This window comes from Euprymna scolopes, chromosome 35 (genome assembly GCF_053919585.1).
Source record: "Euprymna scolopes isolate OS-2025 chromosome 35, ASM5391958v1, whole genome shotgun sequence".
In the NCBI taxonomy this organism is placed as follows: domain Eukaryota; kingdom Metazoa; phylum Mollusca; class Cephalopoda; order Sepiida; family Sepiolidae; genus Euprymna; species Euprymna scolopes.
This window is the reverse complement of record NC_136516.1, coordinates 39,953,919-39,967,539: the sequence shown is the minus strand read 5'-3', so window position 1 is coordinate 39,967,539 and position 13,621 is coordinate 39,953,919. Positions and strand designations below refer to the sequence as shown.

Sequence of the window (13,621 nt, the reverse complement as noted above, 5' to 3'; positions counted from 1 at the left end):
ATTCGTTGACATCTATGCTGATAACACAACCATCTACGGCAACACATCAAAGGCTGTAAATGACAAAGTTCTCTCTGATTCTCTCGCCTCTGATCTCGAGCGCGTGGTTCAGTGGGGGAAGATGTGGCTGGTTACCTTTAATGCATCCAAAACCAAACTCCTATCCTTACATCATCAACGCTCTGATCCCCAGCTGGCATCAATTGTGATGGATGGCTCTCGTCTGGGTGAGGCTCCGTGTTTTGACAAGCTTCTGGGTTTGACTTTTACTCCTGATCTGAAATGGAACACGTACATCAAGTCTGTTGCCAAGGTCGCTGGAAAGATGGTGGGATCCTTCTACCGCTCCAGAAGATATCTCACTACTGATGCAATTCTCTATCTATATAAAAGCCAAGTACGTCCAAGGATGGAATACTGTTGCCATATCTGGGCAGGAGCTGCTAAAAACAGCCTATCCTGCCTTGACAGAGTACAAAATAGACTTCGTGGCTTAGTGGGGGATGCCCTTTTCTCTACCATGCAACCTCTCTCCCACAGAAGAGACGTTGCGAGCTTGTCCTTGTTTTATCGTTATTTCCATGGCAGATGCTCGTCTGAACTCCAATCTCTGGTCCCTCCTCGCCAATCTTTCACGAAAAACACCCATCTAGCTGAAAACATCTGAAGAGAGCACACCCTAAGCTCGAAACGCGTTATAAAAATATTTTAAAATAAAAATATGATGAAAACCTTTAAAAAAAACCCACAATTGTTGATGGCTACACTCTTTTAAATATATATATATATATATATATATATTAAAGTTTGACTCCTGTCCAGGTAACTTACATCTAAAGTTTCAAGTGTTTAGACCCAAAATTCATAGAGGAGTTTGGTAGAGTCTGCAAAGGTACACTTTTTAAACTTTAACCTCTTGGCAGCCAAATTGTCACCCCAAAACTAATTAAAAAGCTTGATGCATGTCTGAATAGCCTTTATGTAAAATTTCAAATGTTTAGACCAAAAATTGGCTGCGAGGTAAAAATTTTTTTTTAACTTTGACCTCAATTTTGATCCCTTAACATTTATTGTTTTGGGCTCAAATCAAATTAAAAAGTTTGATCCCTGTTAAAGGAACCTATATTTAAAATTTCGAGTGTTTAGACGTGAAATTTGCGGAGGAGTTTGGTAGAGTTTTCAAAGGTCAAATTGTTGGACTTTGACCCCTTGACAGCCAAATTTCTAGCCGAAAACTAATTAAAAAGATGATTTTGCTAAATCTCCATAGCCCTTATGTCAAATCTCGAGTCTGTAGACTGAAAATTGACAGAGTAATTTTGTAGGGAAAGGTACATACACACAGACACACACACAGACAATTTCATTCATATCAGTATAGTTATATTTCAAGATCCAAATATTTTTCATGCAAAACAGCTCCACCTCCAGCATGTTAAAATTTCAGTACGTTTTTACAGATCCGTTTCATTATGCAGAAGTAATGGGTTATCAACAAATATCAAATAATTTTTAAATAAATAAAGTAATAGTAATAATGATAAAAGTAAAAAAATTTCTTTGTAGAATAAAACAGGTTCAAACTATTTTAATTCAAATATGGAATAAAACCTGTCTGGCTTTACAATATGGATCAAGATGGCCACCGAAATGTCGATAACACTTAAAATGTTTAGAGTGCCTCTCCTAGGGGCGCTGGTTTTAGTTTCCCTGCTTTCCTGGCCATGTGTCACATCTTCCTGCACTGAGAAGGAAGTTATATATATATATTTCTTTTTAAAGAAGAGTTTTACATAAAGAAGCAACAAAGTTAATTTCTTTATAGGATGGTCGACCTCTAATCTTGACAGAGGTTAAAAATGAGTAAACATAATCTTAGTTAAAAAAAAAAAAAAAGATTAAAAAAGAAATAATAAACAGAGAGACCCACTGGAAAGTGAGAAAACTTAAAGAAACAGCTCACATGCTTGGACCTAACAACCTACTGAGCAAACCAAGCATAGAGCTGAATGCAATTTGGGCACCTCTAACAGAGAGAGAAAACCTTGAATAACAACATAGGTTTAACATTAACAAAAAACAACAACTAAGAATTGTCCTAATGACATATGGCCAAGTGGTCCTAGACGTTGTATCAAAGTTTACAGTTACCCAAAGGTGCTGAGTTCAATCCTGAACAAAGGCAGAGAAAAGTAACATTCAAAACAGAATCAGCAACTATGTCCCAGAGCCTAGCTGGAGTCCGAACACGGTACCCCCGTAATGATAATAAAGGGTTGGGTTCAAGACTCCTAACAAACGGTTCCCCAGTTCGATACAAAACACCTGATGAAGGCCGGAGGGCAAAACGGCCGAAACGTTGTGACTATAACAAGTCAGTCCGACAATCTCAATAAACGTAACCTTGTTTTATATCTTTACAAAAACCGTGCTCTAAATTTTTTTTGTTCTCAGCTAAAATCTTTGACTTATCTTTATATAAATATGTTTTCTATTTACAAAATTTTAGTTAAGGTTTTCGCTTTTCATCCTTATGTAGTTACATTCTGTTTTAAAATTGAAAACTTTTGCGAAATCGGTTTATGCAGGTGCTAGGTCTATTTCTATTTAACAACTTTAGTTAATGCCTTTTGTTTTTTTTTTTGTTTTTTTTGTTTTTGTTTGCTTTTCATCCATATATAAATGAATTCTCTTTTGTCATTATAAACTTTTCAGAAGTCGGATTATGTGGGTGATAAGTCTGCGATGGGTTCAAGTTAATATTTTTTTCATTCCGGGAATTTAAACTGCATTCTTTATTTTTATTTTTGCATTTTTTTTTATTCAAAGCTTCTTTAGACTATATATACTAGCAGGTAGCCTGGCGTTGCCCGGTCATAAAATAAGCATGAATAAAATTTAATTAATGCAGATTTCTTATTTTTTATGAACAGAAATACCGTAGGTATTATACGTAACATTAATGGACACAACGGCAAAAACGTAACTTTTTTTTTTTCATATTCTTTTCCTCCTTCACAGTACGGGTTCGAGTCTGCTTGCCTATTACCACTTTGTATTTTTCTTTTTTTTGCTCAACACACATCGCCAAATACCCGGGCAATGCCGGGCACCCAGGCTAGTATATATATATATATATATATATATATATATATATATATATATATATATATATACACACACGAGCAAACAGTTAATAAAACATGTTAAAAAACACTTTGAAAAAGAGTTAAAAACATATTTAATCTGAAAAGGAAACACTTGATAAGTGGATAGTCCTTAATCTGCAGAGTTTCGAAGAAATATTTTCCTTCTCATCAGAGGGTAGGAATTAGCAAAATGCAGGATCGGATTTTGCATGCAAAAGTATTTGATGAAACAACAAGTAAGACAAAGATCTTACTTGAAAACAAAAAAAGTGAGGCAGAAGGAATATGGTGAAGAAAAAGGTGATTACACGTGAATGAATAGTCTGGTGGAAGATAAATAAAATAAAATAGTGACGGTAAAATCCACATATATAACTTCAAGAAAGTTAATTGAATTTCCATTTGCACAAGTAAAATCCAAGGAAATCCCGTAATTGGAAATTTTTGGTAAATTTAATTGTAATTTTTATTTTATATATATATATATATATATATATATATATAACAATGTTGCAAGATCCAAATATTTATTTTTCATGCAAAACAGCTCTTTCAGTATGTTAAAATTTCAGTACATTTTTTTACAGATCCGTTTCGTTATGCAAAAGTAATATTTAATTCATAATTATTTGCTTTTGTATATTTTGTAGGCCAAAGGAGTATCCGAAAGAAGTGGTTATTTTATTTCAAACAACCCCATACTCCGTCAGCCCTAAACTTGCATACATTTGCAATCAAATTGGAGACCACTAGACCAACGAGTCAAACAAGCTCGAACAAAGAAATCAAATAATTCTAAAGAACAAATTCCATAATAGTATTTATAAAAAAAGACTGGGAGTTTTCTAACAACGTTTTCAATGGATCTGTTGGGCTAAGATTCTTTCTGAATATTGAGTTCCCTGTCATGCACTGCTATATAGTCCATCTTGCATCTAAATATACACCAATGTGAACTATCAATATTTCATTCATAATTCATTATTTGTTTCTTTATACTTTATAGGCCAAAGGAGTAGTCGACAAGATGTGGTTCCTATTTACAATGCCTCCCCACGAGGACAGAGTTAGACACCAAGGTCGTTTTTTAATGTGGAGAAAAAGGAACAAAAATAAAAATTGTCTCAGTGGAGGAGAAATCCTTCACGACTGAGAGAGAACAAGAAACTGAAGTGCAGCATCTGAAGAACAGATACTAAACACCCCGAACTTGAGCAGCCTCGAGCCTGTCTCCATCTGCAATCAAATCGGAGACCACTAGACCAATGAATCAAACAAGCTGGAACAAAGGACTCAAATAATTCGAAAGAACACCTGTGTTATAATAGTATGTGTAGAAAAGATTTGTCGGATGGAGTAGGCTTCTCTGGCTTGTGCTAATTCCTGAACCATGGCAACCTATGCATGGCAATCCTGAGCGAGGTCGCAGGAGACGGATAACAAACCATGATTCACCCATCGAAGGAACTAAGAGCACACCCAAGTCCTTCTTCATGGTTGTTCCTATTTACTTGCCTCCCCACGAGGGCAGAGTTAGACACTAGTTCGATTTTTAATGTGGAAAAAAATCCAGCTCCCCAAAAGGGGGCACTCTGTATAGGAACAAAAATAAAAATTGTCTCAGTCATGAAGGATTCCTCCTCTACTGACCAAGAACAGAAAAGGCAGTGCAGTATCAGAACAGATACTACACTTTGATCCTTTGTCCAGGTCTTCAGCTGCCCACCAAAAACACCTGCGCCACCTGTACAGAAAGGTAGGGAGGATTCCGTTGCAAATTAATTCACCCTCTATGCAACGAGCGAAAAGACTGGGGTTTTTAAAGCAACATCATTAATGGATCTGTTAGTGTTTAGATTCTTTTAACTGAATTTCTTCATCTGTTTTGCAAAATTATGACAAGAGTTTCCTCTTATGCCATATAGTCCATCTTTAACTGAACAGCAACAGAAACTGTCAATATTTTCATTCCTAATTCTTAATTTTCTTTTTATTATACTTTATAGGCCAAAGGAATATCCGAAAGATGTGGTTATTTTATTTCAAATACCCCGTACTCCAGCAGCCCCGAATCTGTCTCCATTTGCACTAAAATTAGAGACTTTCTTGCGGATGGCAAAGATCCCATATCAGGTATGCTGAAGTTTTTCCTTATTGGTCTTTACGTATTTGTTTGTATGCAATTTCTATTGAATCAGATGGACAGGAACATTTGACCAGAGAAGATAGTTTTGATTGAAGGAGTCCTACTGATATTTTGGATTCAAATCTAGAATGTTTGGCCAATATTTGTCTTTCTTTTTCTTTTTTTCCTTTTTTCTTTTTTTTTTCTTTTTCCTTTTTTCTTTTTTCTTTTTCTTTTTCCTTTTTTCTTTTTTTTTTCTTTTTCCTTTTTTCTTTTTTTTTTTTCCTTTTTTTTTTTTTTTGACCTCTTCTGTTTCTATCTCTTGTCTCCCCCTTTTCGTTATTCGTTATACCTTTCTATCCCTTGCCTCCCCCGTTTCTCATCCCTTTCTATCCCTTACCTCCTCCTTTTTGTTATCCCTTTCTATCCATTGTCTCATCCTTCTCGTTGTCCCTTTCTATACCTTGCCACCCTCTTTTTGTTATCCCTTTCTATCACCTGCCTTCCCCCTTTTTTATCCCTTTCTATCCCTTGTTTCTCCTTTTTTCTCATCCCTTTCTATCCTTTGCCTCCCCCTTTTCTTATCCCTTTTCTCCCATTTTTTTGTTATTCCTTTCCATCTCTCTGCCTTTTTACCTTCACTTTTCCATTTCTCTCCCTCCTCTTTTCCATCCTCTCTCCCTCCCTCCATCTCTCCTCCTTTCAACCCTCTTTCTCTTTCCACTCTCTCTCTCTCTCTCTTCCTTTTCCACCTTCTCTCTCCTTTCCCTTCTACCCTTTCTCCTTTTCTCTTCTTTTCCGTCTTCCCCCTTCCTTTCTAACCTATCCCCCCTGTCCACAATCTCTGATTTTTCACTCTCTCTGTCTCCTTTTTCATCTCTGTCTTTTTCTTCTTTCTCCCAATCCCTCCTTTGTTTCTATCCCTTTCCATCCCTGTCTCCCCCTTTCGTTATCCCCCTTATATCCCCTGCCTCCCCTTTTTCTTTATCTCCCTTTTGTCTCTCTGCCTTTTCACCCTCTCTATCTACTTTTTAAATTCTCTCCCTCGTCCTTTCCATCCTCTCTTCCTCCTTCCCTTTCTCTCCTCCTTTCCATCCTCTGACTCCCTTTTCACTCTCTTTCTCTTTCTTTCTTTCCCACCCTATCTCTCTTCTTCCCTTTTATCCTTTCTCCCTTTCTATTCCTTTCCATCTACTCCTTCCTTTCCAACCTCTTCCCCTGTTCATCCCTTTCTCTCTTTCTTTTATTTATTTATTTATTTATTTATTTAAAGCAGATTATTTTTCTTAAATTTTTAAAAGTCGGTTTCATCTTCCTTTTTTTAATTAAAATTTTTTTTTCGTATTTTCATTTTTATCTGAAAGTAAAAAACAACATTATTTTCATGTATTTTTAAAAAATTAAAATGCATTAAAATTTTGTTTAATAAAGCAATTTTTATTTAACTTTTAAATTTTTAATTAAATTATTTTGATTTAAGACTTACAGATGTACCCGGCGATGCTCGGTATTAAGCTTAACGTTAAATTCCTTTAAAAAAAGAAAAGAAAAAATGGAAAGAAACTGAGACATACGCATATTATGTTTTTTTTTCTAAACAGTTCACTTTTTGTAAGTAAAAAAAAAAAAAAAAAAAAAAAAATACTCGAACTGAGATTAAAGCCAAAACCTAGACACAGTGAGTCAAGTACAATAACTATTAAGCCAGTAAAATCATTTATAAAAAAATATGGTAAATTTTCAGATTAGGTCCATCTCAACAATTTTCTTTTAAATGATGACTTTTAAAGGTTTTTGACTATGCTGAATACGAAAATCGCATTGAAATTTTGCAGAAATAATTAGTTATCAAGATATAAAAAGTTGTATTATGCATTGTATTCTTTGGCGGCCATTTTTTACGCACATGCGCCATAAACAAATCTACTCATCTATGACTGACATTTTTAAATTTTAAGAAGTTTTTTTATAATTTACTTTATTTTTATATTTATTAAATTAAAAAGGCATTAGCTTTAAGCTAAATTAAAATTTTGATTTTAATTTATTATTTAAGTTAAATTTTTTATTTGAATTTAAAAAATTAGTTTTCATCTTTTTAAATAAAAAGAAATATTTTAATTTAAATTATTAATTCGTGTTTCATATTATTTAAAATTAAAAACATTAACATTATTTTTATTTAATAAAAAATTAAGGAAATGTTAATTTTACTTGCTTAATTTAATAAATTCTTAATGTAAAATTTTATTGATTTTTAATTACAAATTTATATTCATTTTTTAAATTTAATTTTAATTGAAAAATTTTTATAATTAAAATTTAATTTTTTAATTATACCTTTGCCATTTTATTTCTCTCGTAATTTATTCCGTTTTCATTTTTTAAATTTTTTTTATCTTTTACCATTTTTACATTTTTAAAAATTTTGCTTCTTTTTTTATCTTTTTACATTTTTAAAAATTTTGCTTTTTTATTTTTACCTTTTTTTTATATTTTTAAAAATTTTGTTTTTATTTTTACCTTTTTTTTTACATTTTTAAAAATTTTGCTTTTTTATTTTTACCTTTCTTTTTTACATTTTTAAAAATTTTGCTTTTTTATTTTTACCTTTTTTTTACATTTTTAAAAATTTTGCTTTTATATTTTTACCTTTTGAAATATCTTTCTCTTGTAATTCTTTGCAGAATGAATATTGTATGCAGTTGTCGTCGAAGAAAAAAACTCCTTGGATAATGTATAACGGGAAAGAGTACTGCGACTCTCAATTCATTATTGAATTCTTGAACAAAGAATTTGAAATTGATCTCAGTAAGCATTTGAAAGCCCATGATAAGGCAGTCGCACATTCCATGCGAAAAATGACAGAAGAAAGCCTTTATTGGTAAGCTGTTGCTCATCTTTCATTTTTCAGGCAATTTTATTGTCATCTTTGTTTTTTGTTTTTTTTTAAGATAGGGAATGCTACAGTAATTTGTTAAGAAAAGAGATTCATTTGTTATAATAATAATTAGAAAAAAGAATGGTAATGTGAAAAAAAAAAATGGGCACCAATATCTTAACAATAATTTACGCACCTAAAGTGCACATTTACTAAAAGAAAAACAAAAAGAAAAATGACGCCAAAATCATGGTTCCATGAAACTGCTTCAAAAAAGGCCAAATTTGGCCTTAAAAAGAAAGTCCAATCTGTCAAAGGCCAAATTTTTAAACTGATTAAATGACACAAAAACTTTGAACCCTCTGGATTTGCATTTTGAGGGTGCTAGCTATAGTTCTGTTGTCCTCACTTGAATCGATAAAGAGCATGAGTTGTACAGTGACGCATCTCCGATCTCACTCGTTGAATATTGTGTCACTTTCAGACATGATAGAAGGCTCCTATTGCTTTTGGAATTTGTACACAACTGACCAGCTAGTAGATGGTTTGTAACAAAAAAGAAAACCGGTTTTCATCAAACGGAAATGGAATCGTGTTGTCTTTTCTAGGGCAACAGTTTTATCGTTCCATCCTGTATATTCTATTAATTTATCAAGTCATCTTGCAAATCGATTATCAAGGCTGAAAGACAACTTGAGGATAAGGGTTAAACAGTTTGTCAGGAAGACGTGAGATAACTTTTTGAAGATTAGTAACAATGGCAGACATAATGCCGGCCAAATCAACGTTTTTATTGTCTTGTGTTTCCAACTCTTCCCAAATCACATTTCAGGTGCTTCTTCAGATTGGCACTTATAACGAAAAACAATAATGGAAAAAAATAAAATGTTCATATTGTACCTATTTGTCACGGAATGAAGATTATTTATTCAAAAAATCAAAGAAATTGATCAAGTAGTTTATTTTAATTTACGAAAAATAAATTTGAACATAAAGGGAGGTAATAAGTGATTATTTTGACAATTTCCACGTGCAATTAGATATAATTATTATTATCATTGGCTCACATGGAGCTTTCACATAAGTCAACAAACGATCTGATCTCCGCCTCCTTCGATAGCATTTGCAAATAAATTTGCGTCATTGCAACAGCCTCTTACCATTGATTTCTCACTGGCAGTGGCCATTGGTTTATACTGGAATCTGAGTGGCACTAAGCCTCCCCAAGGTCCCAGTTTTCTTCGTGCTTGCCCAGTGGAGGTCTGCTTAGCGCTCTCTCCTCAGTCTTTCGATCCTCCTTGACCCTTCTCGGCTCTTTGGTATCACTTTTCTATTGGGGGGATTATTATTATTATTTAGCATTGTTTTTAGTATAATTTTTTAGTATTTTTTTTTATATTATTTTTAGCATTACTGTTGGTATAATTTGTTTCAGTATTATTTTTTAGTATTATTTTTAGTTTTATTATTTTTTAGTATTATTTTTTAGTATAATTTTTTAGTATTTTTTTTATATTATTTTTTAGCATTACTGTTGGTATAATTTGTTTCAGTATTATTTTTAGTTTTATTATTTTTTAGTATTATTTTTTAGTATTATTTTTTAGTATTATTTTAGTATCATTTTTTAGTATAATGTTTTAGTATAATTTTTTTGTATTATGTTTTGGTATTATTTGTTGGTATTATATTTTGGTATTTTTTTATATTATTTTTTAGCATTACTGTTGGTATAATTTGTTTCAGTATTATTTTTAGTCTTATTTTTTAGTTTTTATTATTTTTAGCATTATTTTTGCGTATTATTTTTTTGTATTTTCATTGTATTATTTTTTAGCCTTATTTTTTTGTATTTTTATGATTTTATTATTTTTTAGTATCATTTCTTAGTTTTATTTTTAGTATCATTTTTATGATTATTTTAGCAATATTTTTAATATTATTTATATTATTTTAGTATTATTTTAGTATTATTTGTAATATTATTTGTAATATTACTTATTAGTATTATTTTTATTATTTTAAGTATTATGTTTTAGTACTATTTTTAATATTACCTTTATTTTTAGTATCTTTTAACTTTATTTTTTATCCTTTTTGTTCTGTAATTTTATTAAAAACTGTGCCTTGTCTTCATTTTGCATTTTCCGAGATATTTCAGTTTTACCTTTGATGAAAAAATCTGTGTCTAAAATATAACCTGTTTCTCGTATATTTTTTTACTTCATTATTTAAATTGCTATTCACATTGTCCTATACATTGCATTATTTGCATTTATTCATCAGTGGGCAATTGTTTGTTATTTTTCGATTACACACATTCTTATTACTATTACCATAACCACTATTGTCACTATCATCATTATTATTGTTACCGCTATGATTACAACTAGCCTCCTTATCCTTTGGGAGGGGAGGTAATTCTTGGGAGTATTGTATATTGACACTATCTTCCAAATATAATTTCCAGTAATATAGGAGGTACTTTCAATAATTTTTTCTTCTGGGCACTTTCATTGATAGCACACACATGAAACTCTAATCCCCTCCAAAGTAATCTCCTCCGACTGCAATGCAGTTGTTGTACTGTTTCAACAATTTCTGGAAGGCTCCATGGAAGTCCTCTTGTGTAAGTGTGTCAATGACCCTGACATCCTGTAAGGTTTTCCTTGAGCTTAGGAAATGACCAAAAGTCACAGGTAACAAGATCTAGACTATAAGGAGAGTGAGGAGCTGTCTTGATGCTCATCTTAGTTAAATAGTCCGTGATCTTCTCTGAGCACCCTTGGGACAAACTTCGCACAAATCTTCTGCATCTTCAGTTCCTCATGAATAATTGTACGTACAGTTCCCACACTGACATCAAACTGTACACTTATTGTCTCTATATCCACATGACGGTCTATTCAATGAAATTCTTTATTTGGCCAATCAACTCTGGTGTTCTGGCTTCCTTACTCCTTCCACACTTCTCATCATTCCTCACAGACTCCCTGCCTTCCTTAAATCTCTTATGCCACTCAAAAACTAATGCTCGATTCATGCAAGATGGTCAAAAATTAGTCTGAAGCATTCCATACAGTTCTGCGGCATTTTTCCAAGTTTAAAAATTTTATTGTATATCTTTATTCTAAAGTGTCCTCCCGTCTAGATTGCATTTTTGAAATTCACCAGCTGTGACAATAAGGCTTTAGTAGCATGTATTCCAATTCCTGTTGTAGCTGTTAGTAGCATGTATTCCAATTCCTGTTGTAGCTGTTCATTTCAACCTGAAATCATAAAAATTGGTTAGTCATCTTCTAAGATGCATAGCAGTAACATACTGAATTTTCAAGGGTTCACGACAATTTGAAATGGCTGTACAAAAAGTCTGGAAACTTATTGAAGGCACCTCGTATGACTTTCGAGCATTACGAATGGATTCTCCCCTTTACTATTTCAGACTATTTTACACTCTTCCCCTATACTATATCATATTAAGTCTAATGGTATAAGTTTTTTGTATGGTATAAGTTTTTTGTATGGTATAAGTTTTTGATGGTATAGTTTAACAGACATACAGATAAATATTCTGCATTTTTAATAGATCTATATAACTAAAACAGTAGGTGTATGTATGTGTGTTTGCCTCTCTGTGTAAATAGTTGACTGATAAACTCTTAAACTCCTGGTCACATAACACTGAAATTAACGGGAAATAGTAATCATACACCAAGGATAGTTTATAAAGAATAAAATTTTGTTTGACTGGATGAATAATGTACAGTGATGTCGGCAAGTTGAAATGCAAAATGTTCATTTTCAACTTGCTGATATATATTTCTTTCTCTTAATACTGGGCAACGCCGGGTACATCTGCTAATCTTATATTCTATAAAAGTGAGAGTGTGTGTGAGGACACTTCTCAACCTATATACTCAACGAATTTTTAATCTACACACTTCAAATTTGATATATAGGTTATTCAGACATGTGTAAAATTTTTTAATCAGTTTTTATCTGGAGAAAAGAGCTTCTAAGGGGTCCACGTTAAAAAATTGGTACGTGGGAGTCAGCGGATTTTTCTCTGTTTGCTAAGTGTTTCATTATTGCGCATATGCGAATGGTTCCCATTGCAGATTCCTTATGTTAAGTATAAGTCGGTTTGAAAACACTTTTTAAAGAGAGCGTCACACTGGCTGAATAATAATCGTACTTGACTCGCTATCGTTAGGTTTTGGTTTTGTTCTTAGCTCGAGCATTTATTTTTACTTACACGAAGTGAACTGTTTAGAAAAAACTGTTTAGAAAAAACTGTTTAGAAAAAACTGTTTAGAAAAAACTGTTTAGAAAAAAAACATACTTGAATGTACATGCCTCAGTTTCTTTCCGTTTTTTACTTTATTTTTTAAAGGTATTTAATGTTACACTTAATACCTACAGTATTTCTGTTTATAATAAATAAGAATTCTGCACTAATAAAAATATAATATTTATGCGTATTTTATAAACGGGCAACGTCAGGCGGCCTGCTAGTAAATCTATAAAAGTGAGAATGTGTGTGTGTGTGAGGACACTTCTCAACCTACATACTCAACGAATTCTTGATTTACAGACTTGAAACTTGGTATATAGGGTATTCAGACATGTAGAAAAATTTTAATCGATTTTCATCCAGAAAAAAGGACTACCAAGTGGTCAAAATAAAAAAAAAAATTGTACTTGCGAGTCATCAGATTTTTATTTGTTTGTCGAGTATTTCACAACTGTGTACACGAATCGTCCTCATTATGTTTTAAAAGAAGGTTTGAAAATGATTTTTAAAGAACGTGTCAAGCTGGCTTAATAGGTATCGTACTTGATTCAGTATTTTATCATTTTTTATTTTACTTACAAGAAGTGAATTGTTAGAAACATAATACTCGCATACACACGTCTCAGTTTCTCTCGTTTTTTCCTTTCTTTTTTCCTTTTTTTCATTTTTTATTTTTTTTACTTTTTTTCATTTTTTTCATTTTCCATTTTCTTTCATTTTTATTCATTTTCCAATTTCTTTCATTTTTATTCATTTTCCATTTTCTTTCATTTTTATTAATTTTCCATTTTTATTCATTTTTTTCATTTTTTTTCATTTTATTTTTTTCATTTTTTCATTTAAAAAATTTTCATTTATTTTTTTCATTTTTATTTCAATTTTTTCCTTGTTTTTCATTTTTTTCATTTTTTCATTTAATTTATTTCATTTTTTCATTTAATTAATTTCATTTTTTATTTCATTTTTTCATTTTCTTTCATTTCATTTTTTTTTCATTTTATTTTTTTTTCATTTTTTTTCATTTTACTTTTCATTTTTTTTTTTTTTTTTTTCCAGAAATTTAACGTTAGATTTAATACTGGACAACGCCGGGTTTAACTTCTAATATATAATAAAAGTGAATGTACATGTGTCCGGCTCGCTGTATTAATCACAGACTAGTAGAACCTATG

The 13,621-nt window shown here is 31.7% G+C and overlaps 1 protein-coding gene across 1 annotated transcript in view; it reads left to right on the top strand.

Moving 5' to 3' along the window:
• Positions 1–13,621, top strand: part of LOC145259829 (failed axon connections homolog) — a 42,469-nt gene that overhangs the window by 16,172 nt on the left and 12,676 nt on the right. Inside the window, exons 2-3 of the mRNA XM_080117654.1 lie at positions 5,156–5,282; positions 7,962–8,158. Of these exons, the coding sequence (XP_079973780.1) occupies positions 5,156–5,282; positions 7,962–8,158 (324 nt within the window). The remainder of the gene's footprint in view (positions 1–5,155; positions 5,283–7,961; positions 8,159–13,621) is intronic.